This window comes from Lissotriton helveticus, chromosome 8 (assembly GCF_964261635.1).
Source record: "Lissotriton helveticus chromosome 8, aLisHel1.1, whole genome shotgun sequence".
NCBI classification, from domain to species: Eukaryota; Metazoa; Chordata; class Amphibia; order Caudata; family Salamandridae; genus Lissotriton; species Lissotriton helveticus.
Genome location: NC_136069.1, coordinates 876,204,847 through 876,230,125, shown reverse-complemented (window position 1 = coordinate 876,230,125; position 25,279 = coordinate 876,204,847). Strand labels below are relative to the sequence as shown.

At 43.3% G+C, this 25,279-nt stretch overlaps 1 protein-coding gene across 2 annotated transcripts in view; it reads left to right on the top strand.

The window, feature by feature from the left end:
* The window catches only part of EPHA3 (EPH receptor A3), a 960,369-nt gene that overhangs the window by 593,212 nt on the left and 341,878 nt on the right, over positions 1-25,279 (top strand). Inside the window, exons 7-9 of one of the 2 annotated variants that reach the window (XM_078657673.1) lie at positions 888-1,047; positions 2,557-2,659; positions 10,401-10,468. In XM_078657673.1, coding sequence (XP_078513799.1) covers positions 888-1,047; positions 2,557-2,659; positions 10,401-10,468 — 331 coding nt within the window. Of the gene's footprint in view, positions 1-884; positions 1,048-2,556; positions 2,660-10,400; positions 10,469-25,279 lie in introns of both variants that reach the window. The other variant, XM_078657672.1, reaches the window with a different exon arrangement.

Below are 25,279 nucleotides of genomic sequence, written 5' to 3'. Positions count from 1 at the left end.
TGTAACATTTATAAACATATTCCTTTAGAGCAAAACAGGATCTCGCATAAGAGAAATAGGAGGTCGTAAAAGATTATTTGCAATAATATTAGAGCACTGCTGTAGTGTTACAGTATTGGAAACACACTTCACTGTCTCTGAATATTAGATGTACCAAACATTTAGAATTTGGAGGAGCATACCTGTGCCCTGTCAGTGACCTGGCTAAAGAGGGCATGAAAGAGGTGAGGTTGGATCATACATTCAAAGCTGTTGTGAACAGGGCCTCCTAAAATATGTTGGGCCCAGACACCCCCAAAATCCTTAAGATGTCCCTGAGGAGACATTTCATCTATGCATGCATCATCATGTGTAACTTCCAGCATTTCATGTTATGCTTCTTACATGAAGTACCTGAGATCACAGCATTATGCCACCTTGCGGAATTGTGATCTCATTTGGAGAAAAATTCTATTGAGGTAGATTAGGAGCAACACGAAAGAACAGAACGCGAGCAGCTGTTGTTCACGTCATGTGTGATATTACACTTTTTTAGTGTGAAATGTGTCCTCGCGTTTAAAATACACACGAGGATGCTTTTTATGCTAAAAAATAGCACAAAATACCACACCAGCATATCACATAATAATCTGTAATTTTGCATACTTTTGGGGGCATTTTGTCTGATTTCCACAAAATAAATTACATGAGTTTCCAAATGCATAGGCACTCAATTTAATAGGTTCAAAAAGATGGAAGGCCCTCACACTTTTGTAGTAGTGTCCACCAGGTCACAGTAGATATCTGCTATGACCATCAAATCATGAATGTCATGAATATCTAAAACAGACTCTGTTTGTGCATCTACTGTTTTGTGATTAATATGCTTATTATGTCCCCAAAAGCAGGAGCAGGAGACAAGCTACACTATTTTGAGATCGAGGGGCACCAATGTGACCATCAATGGCCTGAAACCGGATACTACGTACGTGTTCCAGATCCGTGCTCGTACGGCAGCTGGATACGGACCGAACAGCCGCAAGTTTGAGTTTGAAACCAGCCCAGACTGTACGTAAACAAGGAATTTATTTCCACTACTTTGATTATTGCAGCAAAGCTTTTGTATACCCACTCTATATACTGGGTTGTAATATTTATTCAGTGTTACAGCTGACTGGTGGTTTAAAGCAGGGGTCTTCAACCAGTTGTTATTGAGCACAGTGGCATAACAGAGGCCCCCACAGCCCCCGCAATGTGGGCCCTCAAGCTCCAGCGGGTCCCCAAGCACAGTACTCCAGCCGGGTATCTCCTGAATAAGTCTGGAGGGGGCCACCGCATACCTTGCAGGGGGCCCACTCAAGCTATGTTACGCCACTGCATGAGCTACTGTAGCTCTACAGCTACCTCTGGGTAGCTCACCTGTGTGCAGCCCAACTTTTAAATTAGAAAGCTTTTGCTTGGTTGAAATAATATACATATAAAAAATGGAGATTGTACAACACTAATAATATTAGTAGCTCTCAATGTGTTTCATTGACCATAAGTAGCCCTCAGTACAGAAAAGGTTGGAGACCCCTGGTCTAAAGTAATACATGGAAAAAAGAGGGCAGTCAAATTTTGGATGATTGTTCCTCATGTTGACCGTCACATGTTGACCGTCACAGATAAACTGGTTCCACTAGCGCCAAGACGCCCAAGGGTAAATGATGCGCTTTATAAATATTAAAAATAAATAAATAAATAAATGATTCCTGAGAGAGAGATAAATGATAAGAGAGATAGGACTCTCAACGAACATACCATTCACAACTGTTAAGGATTTTGTGTATTAGATGATATCAAGCCTGCACAAATAGTACATCTCTGGCATTTTTAAAGGAAACCAATTCGTATCAAAAGACATAATAATTAGAGATTAAAATTGAAAGTCGGGGAGGACTCAGTTCTTTTCAAGACATCTTTATGGGATGCAATTTTTATCCAGATTGACTGTCCTTTTCTCTTAGTTGTACTTTTACAGTCATCTTGGAAATGGAATCACCCTTTCATGCTTGACTAGTTTTTAATCTCCTCAACAGAGGAAAAAAGGGCACTAAGAATTTACCAAATGCTGCTTCTTGATACAAGTATATCTCTCTCTTTCTCTGTCTCTCTCTGTATTTATTTATAATAATGTTATCACACAAAATATTTTCACAATTTTGTTTTTCGTTCTACCATTATTTTACCACAGGGAGCCTCCACCATATTAAAATAGTAAACATATTTTAATGTAAAATATTATTCTAAACTAATTGTATGTATGTATTTCTAGAAGTAGAATGAAATAAAAAAAAATGATGTTTAAATTAAAAAGTAAATTCCAAATTAAAGCAAATAAAATGTTTTATCAGGCATTAATTATTATTAAAAGTGTTTTGCTATGTTTAATGAGTCACTCTTTCTTTGCGAATTGGGCCTAAGCTCTTAAATTGTCTAGCAACAAAGGGGAAAACGAAGGCTAAATGCATCTACTCGCCCTGTATATACATGTTAACGTGCTAAGCCTTTACATTGTTTCTCCTGCCACTCTTACAGCTTTCTCAATTTCCAGTGAAAACAGTCAAGTGGTAATGATCGCCATCTCTGCAGCTGTCGCCATTATTCTTCTCACAATTGTGGTGTACGTCCTGATTGGAAGGTTGGTTTGTTTCACTTTTTACACATTTTGCTCTTTTTCCTGCATTATAAGTCTGCTTAGTGGGCCTAAAAACTGCAACCAATCAGTCAGTAGCATGATCCGAGCACAGCTTTTCTCACATTGTGCTGCGCTTCAACACTCCGGAAAACACTCGTTTTGCAGAAGCCGCGGCCGGTGGTGGGAGTATCTGCGGGCAGTGACGTGGGGATGGGGAGGGGCAGGTTGGGGGGTAGTAATGTATGGATTACGGAGTTTAACAGGTAAGTAAACATATAAATAAATAAAACGAAATTCGTTGCGCACACTGCATCGCATTTGGTGATGCAGTGCACTCAACGGAGTTCGTTTTATTCATATATATGTTAGCTTACCTGTTAAACTCCGTAATCCATACATTACTACCCCCCACCCAGCCCCTCCCCACGTCACCGCCCGCAGGTACTCCCACCACCGGCCGGGGCTGTTTTGCAGCACAGGAAACAGCGTTGATTGTGAGGTGGCCTGTTGTTTATTGTGATTGTCACTCAAAATGGAGGGAGCTAACAGCATTTGCATCTGCACATTTGTTTGTTTGGCGCTAAACACATTTAATGAATCTTTTCAATAATTTAGTATTCTTAATTCATATTTCATGTATGATATTGTGATATCATTAGCCCTGCTATGTTGGGGTGCTGGGCATGCATCTTTTCCTATACTTAGTTGCATTTCCTTGCTTTCAGGAGTTCACATGAAACCTTATTGTTACTTTAGCTTCAGGTTTTATCTTTATTTCCTATTGAATCCATGTTAGCACAATGTCTAGTGTTGCTTATGATAAGTTGATCCCTCAGGAAGGAACTTTTATGGAAAAACCCATATGGAAGAAAGTACTAAGAGCAAAAGAAGAAATAACAAATTATATTTTTAGTTGTTGCTATTCAGTTTATAATTAACTTTGAAAAAAAACAATGCGAAGAGAGTAAAATAAAGGGATAAGTTTGTCAATGTGGAGGGGTTATTCTGAGTGGGTTGGGTTGGTGTAGACACCAGGTTTAGTGGAGTGATAATGGTAAGAGCTAGATTTACAGTTTGGGTTAGGAAAAGGATAAGGATTATGGCCAGTGTAAAGTTAAGGTTAAGAATTACGTTTAGGATTACAGTGAGGTTTATTATGGATGAAGACAGCTGAAATGCATTTTTCATCATTAAAAAAATGTTGTAGAAGTGTAGATATTGCTGTTCAATTAATGTTATTTAAGCATCATAGCTCTCTATTTGGGTGTTTATAATATTGAGCGCCTTCCTCAGAGGGTGTTAACCACTAACAAATGGCTGCCCAGGAATTATGTGCCTGAACCGGTGGTGATGGCACATAATGAGGGAAGTGGATTAGAAGGCGTTATTACCTGGCATCTGTTGGATATTATGTCTATTAGCACCTGTCTCCCTCAGCGACCAGAATCACTCGCAAACTCCCACGCCTCATTCACATCCCACCACTCCTGAAGGAGCTCCACTGAGAACCCATTCACAAAAGAGCACTATTCAAATTCCTCACTCACATTTTCAGTACACTACATAACACAGGCCCAGCATACTTCAAGAACCGCATCTGCTTTGCCAAACCTTTTAGACATCTCCACTCATCTGGACTCCTAATTGCACATATCGCACAAATAAGGAAAACAAGGGTTGACGGTCTAGTCTTCTACATCGCTCCTAAAGTGTGGAAGGATCTGCTGCCACATAGAAAAGTTTACTCCTCTCTTCTTGAATTTCGCAAGAAGCTGGAGACTTGGCTTTCCGAGTCGTCCCACTAGGGTTTAGGTGTGGTTAGGCACACACCTGCACAGCGCCAGGATACCTTCCCAGGTGATAGTGTGCGCTACAAATCTGCATAACATAACAATGTCAATGACACATACAATTAAATACACCTACTACCTCTGTCTTGTTCATGTCCCTGCTACTGAGCCTACAATGTAATAAAGCGATACCAAAAGGGATGATGGATGGAGCGTTAGAGCAAATCAAACACTGACCCCAGTCAACTGATCTGGGTTTAATCCATCATCATTCTTTAGCTCACTCCACCACCCCAGTTCAGACATGGCCATATGAAAATCAGTCTGACCCTGTGCCTCATGGAAACAGTCAAGCCCGAACTGCCAAGTCATGTCTTCCCTGGACCGGAAACAAGCATCCTGGGACCGGTTTCTGGGTAATCAGCCGTCATCAGCCAGGCTAGTTTGAATCCAGTGGCAAAGTGAGCAAGGGACCCACATCTGGGCATACCCTGCCAACTTAGGGCGAGCACAGCGATACCAAAGGGGATGATGGACGGAGCGTTAGAGCAAATCAAACACTCACTCCCAGTCAACTGATCTGGGTTTAATACATCATCATGCTTTAGCTCACTTCACCACCCCAGTTCATACATGGCCAAATGCAAATCAGTCTGACCCTGTGCCTTATGGGAACAGTCCAGCCCGAACTGCCAAGCCATGTCTTCCCTGGACCGGAAACAAGCATCCTGGGACCGGTTTCTGGCTAATCAGCCGTCATCAGCCAGGCTATCTTGAATCCAGTGGAAAAGTGAGCAAGGGACCCTAGTCTGGGCATACCCTGCCAACTTAGGGCGAACAAAGTGATACCAAAGGGGATGATGGATGGAGCGTTAGAGCAAATCAAAACACTCACCCCGATCTGGGTTTAATCCATCATCATTCTTTAGCTCACTCCACCACCCCAGTTCAGACATGGCCATATGCAAATCAGTCTGACCCTGTGCCTCATGGGAACAGTCCAGCCCGAACTGCCATGCCATGTCTTCCCTGGACCGGAAACAAGCATCCTGGGACCAGTTTCTGGCTAATCAGCCAGGCTATCTTGAATCCAGTGGCAAAGTGAGCAAGAGACCCACGTCTGGGCGTACCCTGCCAGCTTAAGGCGAACAAAGCGATACCAAAGGGGATGATGGACGGAGCGTTAGAGCAAATCAAACACTCACCCCAGTCAACTGATCTGGGTTTAATGCATCATCATTCTTTAGCTCACTCCACCACCCCAGTTCGGACATGGCCATATGCAAATCAGTCTGACCCTGTGCCTCATGGGAACAGTCCAGCCCGAACTGCCAAGCCATGTCTTCCCTGGACCGGAAAACGCATCCTAGGACCGGTTTCTGGCTAATCAGCGGTCATCAGCCAGGCTAGCTTGAATCCAGTGGCAAGGTGAGCAAGGGACCCACATCTAGGCATACCCTGCCAACTTAGGGCGAACAAAGCAATACCAAAGGGGATGATGGACGGAGCGTTAGAGCAAATCAAACACTCACCCCCAGTCAACAGATCTGGGTTTAATCCATCATCATTCTTTAGCTCACTCCACCACCCCAGTTCAGACATGGCCATATGCAAATCAGTCTGACCCTGTGCCTCATGGGAACAGTCCAGCCTGAACTGCCAAGCCACATAACTATAAACTGTGGCAATAGTCTAAGCATTCTGATTGGCTGAGGCAATATCAGAATTCCATACAAGGACCACTGTTGCATTTTTTTGTTAAAGAACCACTTTCAGCGGACTCAGACACAGAGCACATCTCTTGTGCAGGAGACATAGTCGGACTGAAGTGTAAAGAGAGAGTGTATTGGTGAAGGAGCTGGGATTCTTATCTATATTTTTACCTTCTCAATTCTCCAGAATCCCATGACAGGTCGACTGGACCTTTTTGTCTGCTAAGAAGTGTAGAGGGGAGGTTTCCAAACTCATAATTAAACCGCTTTGTAAATCAACAATCAAATCCAATTTAAAGAACCACTGACTACGAACTGAAGTTTAAGAGTTTATTACAAAGCCAAAAATAATTGGACATACAAACACCTCAGCAAGAGGTTCAAAAGGTAAACTGGCACTAATACAAACATAATCCTACGAAGGAGTCTCAACCGACTCAGAATACAAAGCAACGTTAGTTCAAGAAACATCAGGTATCCAATTACAGTCCCTATTTGAAGTCTGGACTGCATTTACAAAAAGGAAAGGAAAAGGTTAATCTGTCCCTACACTAACTCTGAGGTGACATCCCTACTTAACAATTCCCTTCAGGCAAGAGTAAAGGTGTCAGCTGTGAAGTCTTCCTAAGAAGTACATTCACTTTTCTTAGGTAAGTAGCCTAAACTACTGAGCTTGTTCTTAGATGCCCCTTCCTACACCCCACTCTGCCCTAAGTTTCCTCAAATGCTGTCTAGGATTGCCTACATCCTGCTCTGGCAACCGCCTAAAAAAATCTGCTCTCCACCCTCGGGTACTGTCCCTAATACAAAACTCCAAAATCGTAGGTACGCCCCAAGGCACACCCCTCTGGCAGGTATCGGTTTTCGGATTTTTCCAGCATGGCAATCTTCCATTCAGCGCCCGTTGAGGTGTCCTTGGATCCCACGCACCTTCTCCAACAAATGTTGCAGATGGACAGTCCTCTGGCAATTACTCGTCCACACTCCTACTGGCCTAACTTCTAAACAATGGATCATTCTACCTAACGAGGTCCGTGGTCTGGCACCTGCAACTGAAATACGTGAGAAGCAATCTTGTGCACATTCAAAGTTACAATTCAATATTCTCTTAGAACAGCACCTTTTCCCAGCAAGAGTCATTTCAAGATTTAACCAATGCTAATTAAAGGAATTACAACTAGGCCTCTACTGGCTTCTTTATGTCCCAGGCCCTTACACGTTTAAATGCATTTCTAAATAATTCTACATTATAAGCAATGCACTGTCCAATAGCAACAGCAACATTACATTTCAATTCTAAATATAAGCTCTTTTCCATGTTAAAGCGTCACATTCTGTCTCCTACACGTGCAGCTCTTAATATGACACGTTTACCAATACAGCAATACACACGTTTAATAGAATTTCTACGTTATACAAAGCATCACACTCCTGTTAAGGCTCTACATTAATCTGCAAACATTATGAATACACTTTTACCTATTGCACTGATCCCCAGCCTACTGTTACATTTCTAAAAGCGCACATTAGTATGTCCTCTAAATATGCGTGTGCTGACTACGGGCGATTATACTGCGCCCCTACAATTTTTAAAGTAACATGGCGCTCTCTCATTGGGATTACTGCAGAATTAAGCTGTATTAAATGGATTTTGACTTTTTTTTTTTACATTCTCCACGCTGTCATTAAGCCTGTTTCTTATCCTGTAGCCGAAATTAAAGAATATGAAACTGATAAAAATATTTCTAAATATATAAAAAATTGTAGAGATGTAAAAACAAAAGCCTGAACAATAATAAACGTATTAAATCGCATTTGTTAGTAAGAACTGTATAATGAAACGTACCAAATTTTATCCAAAACTACAACGTGAATTCCATGCAACTGCTCCTAACGCGTTATGAATACACCTACAATTATTTGTTCAGTTTCTGCACTGTTGAATTTTCCACGATCACTCAAACAACTGGAGAACAACTCACTGATTCTTCCCTCATTGTACAGTAGCAAAGTGCTAGCAAAGCCCACAGCCGCAGCATTTTGGCTTTTTCAGTGGTTGATTTATTTAGTTATTTTGTTTGTCAAACTTCATTGTTGGAGGAGGTGTTGTGTCCTTACCAACATAAAAAAAAAATATTGGCGCCGAACTACTCTGTGTGCGAGTGTGCTTTTTGTGAAAGAGAAAAATGCTATCACTCCCAGTGAAGTTAACCAACAACAGAAGTGGGCTGAACCACTGCCCCATAGTATATGCTGTAGGGGGTGGAAGAAAAATGTCAATGACAAGACAGAACAATGGATGAAAAAGGCTAGCTGAAAACAACTAGAAATCTGTATATCATATATATACATACACATATAATAGTAAAATCATAATGTCTTGATTAACACCAATCTAAAAGGACTTTTTTAAAATTAAAGACCGCTTTACGAGTGTCGCTGTAATGCAAAAGGGCTGGGAATGACAGTTAACATCCTCAACGAAAACACGACATCTGCAGGAAAACCACTGATCTAGTGCATTCCACTGGGACATTTTGGCTGCTAAAAGTTATTAAAATATCAGGGTGAAGCTCTAAGGAGAAATGGTAAAATTACTGGAGTAATATGGCTCACTGTTCCTGATTCCCCTGGTAGTTCCTCATTTCTGAGGGTACCCTCAGGGTACATCCTGCAATTTGGTCACAAGTCAGATATTTCATACTGCTCTGTGTTAAAATGTCACATCAAGTCTTCCTCACATTCGGGTAGGCTTTGGATAATAAAAAATGCTGAGCAGACAGAGGAGAGCCTCTCAAGAGTGTTTGTTTTCATTGAAAGTAGTTTTCAATGAATTATGAATTGTGTTTTGATTTTTGTGCAGTGATCTGTGGAAGCTGCCTAACAACTGCATGCATATTCTATGCCATGTCAGGCTGTAAAGCCTCATCATGCGTGCACCCCGCCACTGAGTCACTGCGTAGTGTGCACGCGATGTCCCCTGCCAGTCGCATAGCCTCCCTAGAATATTCATGTTGAATTTCCAGCAATATGCTGTCACATTCATTAAAAAAAATCTTTCTCTAGATTCCAGAGGGGTGCTCTCTGAGGATTCTGGGGCCTGCACATTCAACCAAACTACTTCTCAAATTTAGAGTTCTGATCACTCCAAAATTGCCTCAATTTAATCTTTTATTATTTATTTATTAAGGGCCTCCTAACCTATTGGCACTTTAGCGCTGCCGGAACATCACTTTTTTGATGTTGCAGTGCCGCAGTGAGCCACTGGCTTATTTATTAGGCCACGGAAAGCCACGTTAAGTGGCTTTTCACAGCCTTATAAATATGTTTCCTTTTGTACCAGTAAACATGTGTGAAAGGTGTGTTCCATGAGTGTCGCTGGGGGCGTTCCCAGCAACATCCATGGCGTTTTGACACTGCCCCAGATTTACGAAAAATGGCAAGTCTGAAGCAGCGCCAAAACGTACGCCTATGGGAGGCACAACGAGGAGAAATAGCTTTATTTCTCCTTGTTTTTCCTCTTTTTATGTGTGCTGCATTCTGCAGTGCACATAGAAAGAGGTAAAAGCCTCATTTGATTGTTTTTGTGCAGGAAGGGAACCTTAAAAAATAGTCAGCCCCGTAACGCAGACACCCTTCCACCATGGTGCAAAGGTGCCTGCGTTGGCGCATGGCAGCCTATTGTGCGCCGGCGTAGGGGCAAAATACAGGAATGCTCCGTATCTAATAGATAGGCGCATTCCTGCCCTTTTCTTTTGCCGTAGGGCAGAGCAGCAGCAAGGTCTGCTGTGCTGCCCATCAGCAAAAAAAAACATAAATGAGGCCCCAAGTTTTCTACAACAAAAAAACAGAAAACAAATAGCAATACTTCACAGTCTTTCTCACCTTTTCCCTATCAGCAATCCTATACTTCTTAACACAGCCGATCCTAAATACACAGCAGAGTGTGACCCTTCACTTCTACAGCATAACCAATAGTATGATTGTGTTACATAGATATCTGATTTAATGTTTTCAACAGCTCTCAGGGTGCACACAACTTGTTTGTGAATGTGCAGATTTTGTGTTCTTTACTCCTAATTGATTTTTAATGATCACGATTTGTCATTCGCACAAATTACAAGCGAGTATCTATTTAGGGCTTTAATTGTAACAAGATGCCCTGCTAAAAACAATCACTAATTAACAACGTGCGGAACGGTGACGTGTAATGCCTGAACCCATTTCTCTTTGATTCGTCAGATTTTGCGGATACAACAAATCAGTGCACAGTCCTGATGAAAAAAGACTGCATTTTGGCAATGGGCACGGTAAGTACAAACATATAAGCTGCCCCTATTTCTCGGTCTCTCTTTGTTAAACTATATTTAAGTAGATTACGATGCTTTGTTATTTGTTCTCAAATTTAGCGACTTCATATTAAAAGTTCTTTATTGCGTTTAGAAGCAAAGTCTGATGGAAACTATCAAAGTCATGATTTGTAGACCAAAGATGCTGGCACGTACCTTGTTCAGTTATTCATTGCCATGCGTTTCAACTAAAGAACAGAAGACGGCGCGGTTTGAGTTTCAATAAAACATGTGGTGTGTAATTCTAAATGAATCCTGCATGCATTGCTGACACGCAGAGCGTAACCTTAACTTCCTCATTACCAAGTAAGGTGGAAACCTGAATAGCAGCAAAGTCTGAGAGAAGGCAGCACACGCTACACAATTGGCATAATATTGTGTGCCGCGTATGCCAGGCCATCGGCACAAAACAGCTGCTCATGCTGTTTTGAAGTATTTAGTATTCAGAAATCTCTGAGAAAGTGGGATATGCAGTGATTTTCCATGTTTCGTTAAAGGTGGGGGTATATAATGAGGCTACAGTATATAAGTGAAATGTGTATTTTTAGACAGGATCACCTGTTTAAAATAAAATACGCCCCTGACTGGATTATGTATAAGAGTTTGATACCATTACTCAGGGATTCTTCCTTGTACGGGGAGGGGTGTGTGTCAGATAAGTATAACTATAAGAATAACTATACCTGCTGTATTTCCATGTTTTTTACGGAGAAAACTTCAACCTAACTATAACGTCCCTGAAACCTTTCTTTTTTTCAGCGAATTTCTATGTTTTTTAAAATATAAAGTATTATCTAATTACCGCACGGTAATACAACACACTGGTGGAGAAAGGGGGAGGGCCTCTGAAGAGCTCCCTGCAATCCTGCTGTGTGGGACTTATTGGGGGTAGCAGGAAGGGTTCCCCAAGGACTCTCAGCATCAAAAGAAACTTTATCCACAACCAACAGTGCACCAGGAGATGTGTTTGGATAGTGCTGGAAAAAGGGGGCGGGCCTCCGGCCATCTCTCAGCAATCCCATTGCATGGGACTTACTGGAGTTAACAGAAGGGGCCTTAGCCCCCAAGGACCCTCAGCATCCAAGGGGACTTCATCCCCCAACCAGTAGTGCGCCACGAGGCACGACTGCAGAGTGATGGACAAAGGGTGCATGGCCTCCAAAAAGCTTTCAGCAAGCCCACTGTGAGAGACTTACTTGAGGTAACAGGAGGGGTTCTTGACCCCCAGAGACCCTCTGCTTCCAAGGGGACTTTATCCCCAACCAGTAGTGCACCAAAAGGCATGTGTGCATAGTGGTGGAGAAAGGGGGCAGGGGCTCAGACCAGCTCACAACAATCCCACTGTGTGGGACCTACTGGAGGCTACAGGGGGGTTCTTGGCCCCAGAGGACCCTCAAAATCCAATGGGACTTCATCCCTTAATCAGTAATGTGCCAGAGGGTCCCTTTTCAGATTGGTGGATAAAGGGGGCGGTGCCTCCGAAGACCTGTCAGCAATCCTGCTGTGTGAGACTTACTATACCATCCCTGTAACCTTTTTTTTCTGTGAATTTCCATGTTTAAAAAAATGTCCTTGTAATCTATGTTTTTTTCAGTGAATGTATAGGTTTTTTTAACTGCTAGGCATGTTTGCAAATAGGAGGCGAAAGGAGGAGGGGCATCTGGCCATCTCTCAGCAATCCCACTGTATGTGACATATTGGAGGTAACAGGAGGATTTCCTGGCCCCCAAGGACCCACAGCATCCAAGGGGACGTCCTACACTAGAGCTGCAAAAAGGATGCTGAGGAAATGTCTTCAGTGACCTTATGTCTCTGTAACATTGCCAATGTGATTGTTCCTTGATTGTCTTCACCAGATAACTTTTCAAGGTGCAACTGCAGACAAAACACACTTGAATTGTTATTATTATTAACTAGAGGAGGGGGCACCCAACTCCCTTTCCTTGGCTGATTTCGGCTCTGGAGACACTATCCTCCAGGGCCCAGCCTTATTCTAATATGAGAGAGGGGCCATGTGGCCATCCTTCCCATGCTGATTATGGGCCCGGGGAACCGATGCCCTGAAGCCCGGTCTTTCTACAATATGTTCCAATGGGGAGTAGGGCCAAATAGCCCCCTCCCAGGGTGGATTTGAGCCCCAGGGACCCCAATGCCCCAGGGTTTGGCCTTATTTGCAATAGGGAAGAAGGGCCCCACGTCCCCCCTCCCAGACCAATTTCAGCCCATGGGACCTAATCCCCCAGGAGCTGGTCTTTCTTCAATATGTTCCACTGGGAGGGGGGTTGCATCCCCATGCTGATTTCAGCACCTGGCCTCACCCAGGGCACACAGTGGCATCCGTTGGGGACCACGGGGAGATTCAAGGCCCCTGCTCTGGTGAACTCCAGTTGCCCCAAACGAGGGGAACCCTAGATTCCTGGATGGCCACCCCACTTAACTGAGCCCCAGACTCAGGAAACCCTTCTGTCATAACAGTACAACTCCAGTGTTATGTACACAGGTGCTAGGTCACCATTGGTTCAATAGGTGAGGTGGTATTGATAACAGCACCTGGACAGTATCAGTTTGGGCACTGTCCGGGGTTGTCATGCTGCTTTTTTGAAGGAGCTTTCCTTCCCCCTTAGGGAGTAGCTTGATGAACGTGTCACCCACTGTGAAATGTGGATGTTACATAGTAACCCAATAATTGGACCTCCAGAAAATGGTCACCTCAGTGGTTCATTAGATGTCTGTAAAAGGCACAGTCCTTCTCAAAACACAAGACACTGGTTACTGTGCAAACCTAAATCTTGAAGGTGGTGTACTAACGCATCTAGAATGTCAAGTGCCGCTGTTCCAGGAATCATCCAGCAAGGCAAGCGATGCTGCTAGGAGAAGCATATGCGTAGTCGGCACTTTTTCCCCCATACATGAGACGCTCAGTGGGCTAGAGAGACCACAGTTGTGAGGACTCTGGACAGGTGTATTTGCAAACTGCCCTTAAGAGGCCACATAAACCTTCGGGATCCGGTTCAAACGAGTTTGGATCTAATTGAGGATTCACCTAGGATCATCAATATGTTTTACCATATAAAGTGCTAAAATTAAGCATATTTCCTGCCAACTGCGCTAAGGTCAGACCTCAGATGCAGAGTTCTCAACCATCAAGTGTATGTTGAATTGACTATTCCCAATTTGCAAGTCATGAATACTTATAAGTCCCTAGTATATAGTACCCAGGGTACTAAGGGCATGTAAGGCAGAGTGTCCAACCAAAGGCTGCGCACTGTTTGTGCCACTCTGTGTGTGACAAAGTACAACATAGCTCACAGTCTGCCACTGCAGACTGGAAGGGCAGTTGCCATACTGCTAATTCGACTTTGTCATTCCAACTCATGGTAGCGCCACCCTTTTCTTAACAGTATAAGTAAGACTCCCCTAAGGAAGGCCTAGAGAGCCCTATGGCAGGGAGCTTTACATTATTAAGTGGGGCATCTATGTTTATATATGTCCCTGCACCAAAACCTCTCAAACTGTCATTTTTGCTGTTTAAAGGTTAGTAGCCCCATTGGCTAATACAGGCTGGCACCCCAACCTGGATAACTTCTGAATGGGACTACCTAACTGGGTACTGTGATGTATCAAAGTCATCGTGGCATCAAACCTGATCTGATGCCCAGGCCAAATTTATTGTCACTATTAACATCAAGCAACTTTTAGAAAGTTGCCACTCTGTGGCCCAGCTGGTCCACTAGCCTCACATGGTCACTGGCCCACAGACAGCCTTCTGCCCACCTGTGGGGTTGTGTGAGTGGCTCCCAGTCTTAAAAACAATAGAATGCTGCTGCAGGGAGAGTTGCCACCTTCCCCTCTCAGGAAGTCATTCAGGTGTTACCCCAAAACGCGAGCTTCAAAGGCAAAGCGTTGGTGGGCAAATGGCGATAACATCACTGAGTGACATCCCTTTGTTTAGATAGACATGCTGGAGGCAGGGCCAGAGAGATAAAACCAATGCCCAAATCAGTTTTCCTGTGGGCGTGTAGCCCTCAGGTAGCCACACTCTAGGGTGGGCTCCCAAGCTTCTCACTGTCAAGGAGAGTGGCCACAATAGTGCTCTCTGAGATTACCGGGTGCCACATGTTGGTGAAAAGCCATCACTAAGGGAGAGGGGACCTAGTAGCCCATTGGCTGGCAGCCGCCTTGTACCCTTTGGACTCTTTCCTGGGTTTAATATGGCACCACTGGCACCCCTAACCTCAGATACTGACAGATTTGGAACAAAGACCGAAGGAGCACTGCCTTGCTGCCCCAGACTGCACAAAGGGAGACTTTACTGTCTGCTGGACTGCACCTGCTTCACTTTTGGGATGGCAAAGTGGGGAAAGGTCATACCCCAGCCGCAGACCAAAGCAGTGACTACAAGGATCAGCTGGCTGATCCCTTGGAAGCAGCTCCAGGGTCAAAACAGCTGTAGAAGCCTAAACCAGCAAGTTGATAGCCACTGGAAATGGTTCACTGCTATCTTCCATGGGGCACTCCAAGAGACCAATCCTTGACAGCCTAAGGTTGCTGCCAAGTCAGACAGACCCATGAGTCTCATCAAAGTCTGGATTGGTCACCCACGAGGGACACTACCCACCCCTTAAAGGATTTAGTTCCAACCACTCTGCTCGGAGACCGGTAGCCCTGCGGTATCTGGCTTTCTACTGTCTCGAAGAGGACTTTGCGGGACCCTAACCTCTGTGGTCAAAGTTGCACCACATCACCCACGGACTGAGGAATCACAACAGAGGCATCCCGCCAACTGCAAAGCTCTCCCAGAGCATCTTTGAGCATCTTTTCATCTTGTATCACCGGCATCAGGACCACTCCATTTAGGTCTACGGCGGTTGTGCTGTAAAGTCTGGATCACATCACCCACGGACTGAGGAATCACAACAGAGGCATCCCACCAACTGCAGAGCTCTCCCAGAGCATCTTTGAGCATCTTTCCATCTTGTATCACCGGCATCAGGACCACTCCATTTAGGTCTATGGCGGTTGTGCTGTAAAGTCTGGATCTGGATTGGAAACAGTGCTTAATTTGAGCAGGTGCCTTCGGGTGCTCAGCACCGGCACTTCTTTCACAGGGTACGATTTCTGGTAGGTGGTGGTCTCAATATTAATTGTCCAATTTAAAATAAAAAGAACCACATACCTTGCATGGTGATGGGCTGGTATGTTTTCATAGGGAGGCATACATCAGTTCAGGCAGGCATGATTGTGTATCATCACTTTAGTGATGATGTTGTCATGCCAGTCATGAATCCAAGAAGTCATCATTAATGAATGGCTTGCATTTTATTCCCTGAGTCTGCTTCACCCTGCCACTGCCTGAGCCTAAGCCTCCCACTGGATAATTGTAGTGGTGGCCTTTAGCCCTGCATTGCTTCAACATGCTTGATGTTGGTGCGGCCCACCGCAACTTTTGTGTGCTATGGAGTTTCCGTGCGCTGCCTCCAAGCATGCTAATTGCTGAGCGTGCTTGAGTCCAGTAGGTGCAACAGCCATACTCATGTCTCACATGCATTGCAGCATTGCGGCTGGGGGAAGTGATTTTGCTGTAGCAGGCAGGGTCACAGAAAGCTGAGCAGTGGATGCCTATGCTATTGTCATAACTGGACCAAACTAATTACAGGCAGGACTAGCAGTGACATGACATGCTGTGCTCAAGCAGTCTCCTGACCTGCAACATACCCAGTCAGACCGCACTGATTAATATGTTCAAAAAAAGCATTTTCATTTGTTGTATATTTTGTTTTCGCACTCATCTGTCGGTGTAGGTAAAGAAGTAAAATGCATGTCTTATGGACAGACAGCACAGCATGGTTACAGGATAGAGACTGAGGGAGTGCAGGTGTTGAAAGTTGGGCACACTGGAGGTAGAAGTGGACTGTAGCCTGCTTGGCAGCATTTTCAGCCCCGGCACTTCATTTTTTTTTTACAAATTAAGCACTGATTGGAAAACACTCATGGGGCCAGGTAACTGTCCAAATCTACTCCAGTGACCCTCCCCCCCTACACCCCCAACCTTCATCTTGTTGGATTTGGTCACTCAAGCTTGGCCATAGTAGTTGAATTACACTTCACAAGCTTTTGAAAAGTTTCCAAACTTTTTGTTAACCAGTGCTTGTTTGCGGTTGAATTAAAAAGTTATAAAACCTTAGAAAATCTGTTTCTCCTGAACCCTCCAATGTTTTGTTCATCAAGGGCTCTGAAAATTCCTAAAAATATAATCTAGTTTTATAAATTGATGTTGTGTTTCTTTCATGCTGTGTGGCTTTTGGATTTCGTTGTGTGGTACTGTGAAATGCTTTACACTAAGTTGCTTTGTTCAATCCTTTCTGCTCATAAGCAATAGCTACCCAGGGTTGCGCTTAAAGCTGTTCAAATGAGCCTGACTGGACTGAAGACTGTTTTTGCAACTGTAATCCACTGTAAGGCTACATAGCCATACTACATAATGCACCAAGATCCTCTCAGAGGGGGTGAATAAGGAAAGCCAGTCTAGGATCATATCAAACTCAGCATTTATGGTGCGTTTTACACGAGCAATCAGCAGAGGAGAATAATGTTCAGGGGGCGGGTGGGGGGGGTGAGTTATCAGTGACTTTAAGTGGTGTACCTAAAGAATGATAGGATGAAATATGGGAGAATGTGGCACAGCTGACGGTTTTGTAGAGCATGATCTGCAGGGTGTATGATTGAAGGTGAAGAGGTAAACACGGGGTGCTGTAGGAGTCACATTTGGCGTGATACGTGTTTCAGTAAATGTACAAAAGTGTAGCGAGGTAACACAGAAGAACAGCTGTGATTCCTGAATGTTCAAAGTTGCAAAGTAATTTGATTTTTTCAAAATAGTTATTAAAGATTTTTTTAATTCAAAGTTTAAGTTGATAAAAACAAAATAAATAGTCAGTGGACTGCTGTAGCAACACAACATTTAACAGCTGCCACAAGAGGCCACTCTGTGCAACAGATAGTCCGGTGCTACTTAGCAGCTGTCTCCCTTTAACGAAAACAACTGGTGGGAGGGTGAGAGAAAAGGGTATCGGGTGCATGCTCCCACATATCAAGTACATATATGTAGAACACCCTTGTCCTTTAAGGAAGACAAATTGTGTCCCTACTTCACTACATAGACTACAATTAGATGCAGCCTTTGCTATTTATTGACACCTCTCAAGAGTAACAAGCATTTGCAGTGCAATAGTTTGGAGTATTGGCATTGCAATTAATAATGCAATGCTAATAACTCATACTTTCAGTAATGCAAGACCTACTGCATTGCAAATGTTTGCATAGTGAGCCAGGAACCAGCAGTGTATGTCTCAGTGCAGTACCGCAGGCTGCTCCTAGAGGACCCTAGTGAGCAAGGCACCAGCACTGCATTTCTAGCTGCAGTACCACAAGCTGCTCCTTGAGGTCCCTAGTGAGCAAGGCACCAGCACTGCATGTCTCGGTGCCGTACAGCAAGCTGGTCCCAGAGGTCTCTAGAGAGCAAGACACCAGCACTGCATGTCTACAAAGTTGGAGGTGTTGCAGGATTCCGTACCATATGTCGCTAAAATGGGATATCTTTTGGTCACATATTGTACTGCATCCTGCAAAACATATGGTAAACCCCCCCCTACCCATAATGCATTGCAAGCAAGACAGTATTATAAGTGCATTCAAATAGTTATGTCCATATATACAATTAGTAGCTTTAAAATGTGACAAAAGAATTATTAAAATAATTTCGGGTTAGGTTGTACTCTGTGTGGAGTTGATGAAGGGAAATTTATAGACTGTCTCTTATAAATGTGAGATGTTCTAGTGAGTGAAGTAATCACTGCCAGCCTAGCTTAGGAACAAGTGTGAGTCCTGCCTGAAGCCTCTAAAGAAAATAGTGCCTCAGGCTGTAATTAAAACCTAGGGAGTAACAACACATGTAACAGGGGTGTCCTCATGGGAGGTTATAAGAAGAGACAAGGTGGTACTACTAAGCCTATTGACCAATGAAAAGCCACCATTTACAAACAACCAGGACCTGAGAAAATTAAAAAGATTGGCGGAACCTGGGCGGAGCTTTATGCCCATATCCTGAATATAGCATATTTCAAAGAGACAGCGCAAGTGCTGCCTAGGCGAGACCTGAAAAGGTTTCACTCTAAGGATGCTGGACTCTCACCCACAGTGTGTGCTCTGCTTCATCATCAAGTCCACAAATAGCCACGCAGGTCTCCAAAGCGAACTCATCATGATAGGCCCAGTGTGATTACTTTGATCTCCCACTTCTGAACTTGAATCCAGGAAGTGAGATGTTACTCCATCAGAAGGGTTAGAGAATAAGACTGTAAAGTAAAAGTTGTTTATGCCCCTTTCCTTACACAACGTTAAAACTCTATGACATATGTTGAGGATAGTTAAAAACCATAATTATGTCTAAAAAATGTGTCGCCATGTTTCTGTCTTTTACAAACTAGCCACTGGAGGCCTGATCCATTCAGAGAGTGATCTGTCTCACATACTTTTTGATTAAGGCCGTTTCCTAATGTGTTTGCAAGGATGGTGTTTGGTGTTATTGCTTTCGATGCTTTTCTCTGTTCGGAGTGATATATATTATTTTTTGGGTCAGCCAGAGTGTAGCGCTTTTTTACAAGCCTCACAAGCCAGGTCAGAGTTTAATGATGGAATGGTGTGCATGGGAGGGTTTGTTATGCTTATTCTAAAGTTATGTACATAATTCCAGAATATATTCTTGTATATGAGAGTGCAATTGATTTGGCCATGCTTTTCCAGGTTATGGTGTTAGGCTGTTGGTATATTACTGAGGAGCTTTTATCTCTATCTGTGCTGTTTGACGATGATGCATTATAGAGAGCTTGTAGTGATGGTGTTTGATGTTATGGTTGGCTCTGCAGAGCTGTTGAATACCATAAGAAAGCCAAAATATGGGTTATCCCAGGTATGCTAGTTGCATATGGGAAGGACTATCAATAATATATTGAATATAGTTTGTGTGATGGTTTTGGACAGGTAAAGTAGTCAGATTGACAAGTCATTCTTTACTTTTATACATTAGTGTGGAGGTAGGTGGTGCGTTCTGAAGGTGACAGCATAGGTTATGTTAGAAAAAACACATGGAGAAAGAATAGCATTTACACAGTTACCAATGTACAAATCCTATATAGGGCATATGCTTAGGCTCAAATGACTACTAAATAATGAATATCAAGGGATTGAGTGCTGCACTTTTAGCCATGTAGTATTCATTGTAAGAAACCCCAGCATGTGGGCCAAACCTAAAGATACACGTTATGCTTTCCACATTTGAGTAACACATGTAACCTTGTTATGCAGTTTGTATTCTGTTGTATAAAAGGAGCGAGAAAAACAGCATGAGTGTGTTAGACAGAGATAAATAGAGAAAGAGAGAGAGAGAGAGATGAACTCAGTTCGCATTTTAGTGTGGGTTGTCAGTGTGCGTGCGCATGATTGTCTCTGTCTGGTGACACAATATGAGAATTTGAGCTTGTGAAAGGGTCACAATTAAAGGTAATGTATTAGAATAAGTCGAGGAGAGCGCCAGAGGAAAAGAGCTAATGATTCCCTCTCTCTGTTAGTCTCTACACTCAGACTGCCGTGTGATTGATACATCCACCAATGGGGCCCACTAGTTGAATAGGGAAATTGTGCTGGAGCTAGAGTTCATAGTAACCCCCCCTTCATTTGCCTGGGTGCTCTGAATTCTGGGACGGAAGAGACCTCAATATTCAAGGAGAGATGCTCTTCAAATGCTGAAGGCAGTGCCTCGGCACTCACTTTGGAGGCGTGGATGAGGCTATCATAATGTAGGTCTTCATGTTATGAGGTGTGTGTGCCTGTCAAAGTTTATCCCTGTACGTTCCTGACTTTACCAACGCTTGAGCTTGTTTGAGACACGTTGAGGGATGCCGAGAGCTGACCCCTGCTCGATTGGTACTAGGATTACATGGATTTGGGCTGCTAGTGGAGAATGATGTTGTGTTATGCAGTGGCGGCAGGTAGGGAATGGTCGGGTAAAGAACCTTTACAACGCAACTTTTACATCGCAGAGCCTTTACAATGCAACCATTACAACGGAAACTATTACAACGCATTGCTCTGGGGGGCGCTCTAGGATAGGGAATAGGTTAATTTACTATCCAATAACCTTCCTTAGTGTCCACGGGGACTGGAGTTGGAATAGTAAATTAAACTATTCACTATCCAGCACCCAAAGCACTATGCGTTGTAATGGACTGCGTTGTAATACTTGCGTTGTAAAGGCATGCGATGTAAAAGCATGCGTTGCAATGTCATACATCCGAATGGTGGTGGTGTGGGGGAGGTGAGGGGGTAGAAAATAAAAAATAAAGAAAACGTACCTGCTGGTCATGTCGCCAACCGCAGCCTCTCCTCGTCTCTCCTCATCATCGCAGGAAGCACTCGGGCTCGCAGACTCTCTAAACCAATCACAACACTGCACTACAGCATTGTGATTGGCCTGATCCCCGTGGTTCAGCATTCAGATGGGGCAAGAGAGCCTGTGCATGTTCCCCACCAGGCTGTGTAATGCAGGCTGATGGGGAACATGCAAAGTACGCATCAATGTTTGGCCAGTCCAAAACGGCAGGTCAAAGATTCATGCACACTTTGAGTGTGCTCACCACACCTCCCCTGGCCCCTGATCAGGCCTGCCCCACCCCTCCCGGCACCTAGAAATGGAAAAATACAATTATAATAGCGTTTAGTTATTATCATTTTATTTTGTGTCTGCACTGTTCTTAAAGCAGTGAGTCGTCGCTCCTCCGCCTTAGCGGAGGAGCCGCCCCTGTGTTGTGTTATCTTATGTTATGTTACATGAGAAAGTGCAAGGTAGTGTAGTGCAAGGCAGTGTAGTGATGTGAAGCGTTCAGGCGACACAGGGCCAATAGCCACGGGTTCGGAGTCTCTCCTAATGAAGGGGCAAACAAATCTCTCAAAATCAAAATCTGACCTAAAATGTCTCGCAGACAGGAATTTCTCATAGAGCAACATGGTTACAGTCCTTTCGCTTCTCCACGTGCTCCTTTGGGAACATTAATGTCACAGAACTATTATATTGGATTGGCGAAATTCCTCGGGTGGGCTTGGTTGATAAGGTCTAAGTCAATTAGTTCATAACTCACGATCTAAACAACCTGTATATCATGTTCCCTGACTGTTTCATTGGTCTATGAATTTAATAGTATTGATGATCTGCTACTTTTATATATGCTCTAATGATTTTACCATTTCCCTTGACGTCTTTATATGTATGTTTAATTGAGATCTTAACCTCATTTGTTTTCTGATTTGGTTATTGTATGTATTTGGATATTTATATTGTTATGACTATGCTGTATCTATTGTAGACTATGTAAATTTTTTGTATATATGTGTCTTTTATGATGAAAAATCGAAATAAAGACGTTAAAAACTGATTATATTGTTGAAACGCACTTAAATATTGTAAAAAGTTGCAAAATGTTATCCTTTTATTTTCGCCCAAACGCCAAAATGTAACACTGGTAAAACTCAGGTGTTATATATCCTGTAAGAGAAGTCACTACACACTAGATGTACACTTTCCTAACAAATGGCACTTTGTGCACACATCCAAATGAGGCAACTGTCTCGAATTAAAACATTGTGCGCCTCCCTGCCCTGAATACCTATGTTTTCTCTGTAGTTTGCAAAGGCCCAACAACCCTCATCTTTGTTGTGTTTAGTCGCAAACCGTACAGTAAAAGTGAAACCGGCAGAGTGAGGCAGCTTACAGCATTACAGGCTGTGATGCTGGAACAAGGGGCGTGCATACTGCTATGTTTTTTAGTTATGCATATTTGATTTTATGTTTGTCTACAATCGAAATGTGAGCCTTTCATAATTTGAAACTAATGAAAGCGGTAGCACAAAACAAATTGAAAAGAGAAAATAACTTCGGAGAGTTCTTTAAAAAAAACACTGATAAAAATATATCTACTTTTCCCTTTATAAAATTTACAAATATTTAAAGGTAGGAACTTTACTCAAAATACAATTGAGGCTTTTTACATCTTAATATTTACCTGTTATCAGAACAACTTTAAATAGGGTGGAAATGAAACAAGATAAATATATGCAACCCATGTGTGATGCACATAAGGTTGATTAAATTACTCTCATTTTCCACATTTCAGCAGCGGCTCCACCACTATGGCGGAAGAGCGTTGCCCCCCCCCTCCACCAGCAGACGAAAAAATGAAAAACTAAAACGATAATAAACCCTTATTTATTATTCTTTTATTTTTGCTCTCTGAGCCGGGGCTTTGTGGCGGGGCCAGGGTGTTGACAGGCACTAGGGGAAGTGTTTTACACTGTTATCAATGCGGATGGCAGTTTGGCCAGCCGTCTAAGGAAGGCCTAACTGTCATGCGCACTGAATCTCTCTCCCACCCGGGCTAAGTTGCCGGGTTGAAGAGAGCAGGCACAGGCTCTCAGTATGACTGGGAGCACAAATCAAGGGCGCTCAGCCAATCCTGATGCTGCTTACAGCATCAGGATTGACTGCAGTGGACTATGGGAGCCTGTACCTGCAGTGTAGGGGAGCACGATGTGGTGATGCAGCAAGTGAGTGTTCTTTTATTTTTGTCATTTTTTTATTGTCTTGTCATCTGTCCATCTCTCGCCCCCTGCCCCGCAACTCTATCGAGACACCGGCCGCTCCTGTTTTTCATAAGCATTATTAAGACACGATACATTAATAAATCAGTATATCGGGTGACATCTTTTGTGAAATATCAGGTTCAATGTATTATTGTGTTCTAAACTAGTTGCTTGGAAATATCGGGAGATAAGATCACACAGGGAAAATGGTTAGCATTCCCTGTGGTTTTGTTTCTAGGCAAACTTGCCTTCCCATTCTCAATTTTAAGGGTGGGAATAAGGGATAACAAACAATTCTGGTTGTAACGAATGATAAAGCTGCATGTGTTACCTCGCCTCGGGCTGCAAAACTCGAGATAGGAACCTTTATTCTGTGAACAAATGTTGGCAGGAATTACCCTGCAAAATGTGCCTTGGGAAAAATCACATTTATTGTTTACAGGTTATTTAATATGCTTCTTAATGCTATATTCAAACACATTCCATTTCTAAAGCCAGCACAGCTGATATCGCAAAAAAAGTATTGATTTGTAATTAGCAGACATGCACTTTAATTCACAACTAGCTCTGACTCACAACTAGCTTTAACATTCAAAAGGCACACACTGCACATCCTTACCAGTGGTCATTCCTTGCGACGCACAAATGCTTGCGGCCTGTTGTGCAGTCACAAAGCATAGAGGTTTTTTCTACAAGCGGCCAGCTGTAACAAATTTTAGAGTATAAGTGGTGAATGTCTGATAGCTTATTACACTCTGCAGCACCCAACCATGGGCATCATCAGGCGCAGCCAGCATGCTCACGGACCACACCATGCTCCCAACTCTATCCCCAGTGTCCATTTCACAATGGGGCACTTTTTGTGGCACTCCAGTCACTGCTCCTTTAAGGCACAGGGATCACTATGCTGGGACATTGCAACCTTGAATGCTGGCTTGGAGCTTCTCTGCTTTGGGTAGACCTCCACCCCAGAAATTACTTCTGTGCACAAGTAGGTGCACAGTCGATTTCCCATCTCATTAATTTTAATGAGATGGGCACTGTGCGTCTCACATACCATGACCCTGTTACACAGTGAAGGATTAGAGACTAATTCAGAATAGAAAGTGTAAGGCTGCTTGTTTTCTGTATATCAAAGTCTATTTATTCGATTCAAAGAATTATCAAAACATTTCATAAAATCTCTAAAAACATTTCACAAGAATCCTGTTGGTTTCTGCATATTATTTGGTATTTTCCTTCTGTTTGAGGCGTTGTGGTCTGTGGGGTGGGCTTATGCCTTATCACCTAAAATACTTATGGCCACTCATTTGCTGGTTAGGAGAGTCATTGAATCCCACTGTTAGACCTGGCATCTTTGGCGTGGTTTCCCCTGACTTTTTTGCCTCTACCTCCTGTATTTTTGATGCTTTGCTGGACTTCATTGCTGCTGGTTTAGATGCTTTGGGCACTTTGCCACTGCTGATCAGTGTCAAAGTGCAAGTGCTCCCTGAGTAAATTGTTATTGTAATTGGTTATCAATGATTGGCATATTTGTATCACCAAGAAGTCCCTAGTAAAGTGCACTGAGTGTGCCAGGGCTGGTGATCCAAATGCTACTAGTGGGCTTGCAGCATTGCTTGTGCCACCCACATGGGTAGCCCTAAAATGGTGTCTCAGGTCTGCCACCGCAGTGCCTGTGTGCAGTCTGTGTACTGCCATGTCAACATGCCCAGTGTCCCCACTGACCAGGCCTAACCCTTCCCTTTCTGTTCACATTGGACGCCCCTATGGAAGGCCCAAGGTATCCCCTGGGCAGGGTGCAGTGTATGTGAAATGTAGATCATGTACTAGTGCAGGTGACATGCTCTGGTAGTGAATTACAGCCATTTTAGTTTTTCACTATTGTAAGGCTATCTTGCCCATAGGCTATCATGGGGAATGCTGTGTACAGTGGTTACTTGCATATCTTCCCATTGGAGCAAGATAGGACATAACAGTTTGGTATCCCTGAACTCTGAATTTAATAACACATATTTTAGGAAAGGTGGTTTTTAAATCCTGTGTTTGAGAAAAGCACTTTTTAGAAAGTGGCTGTTCTCT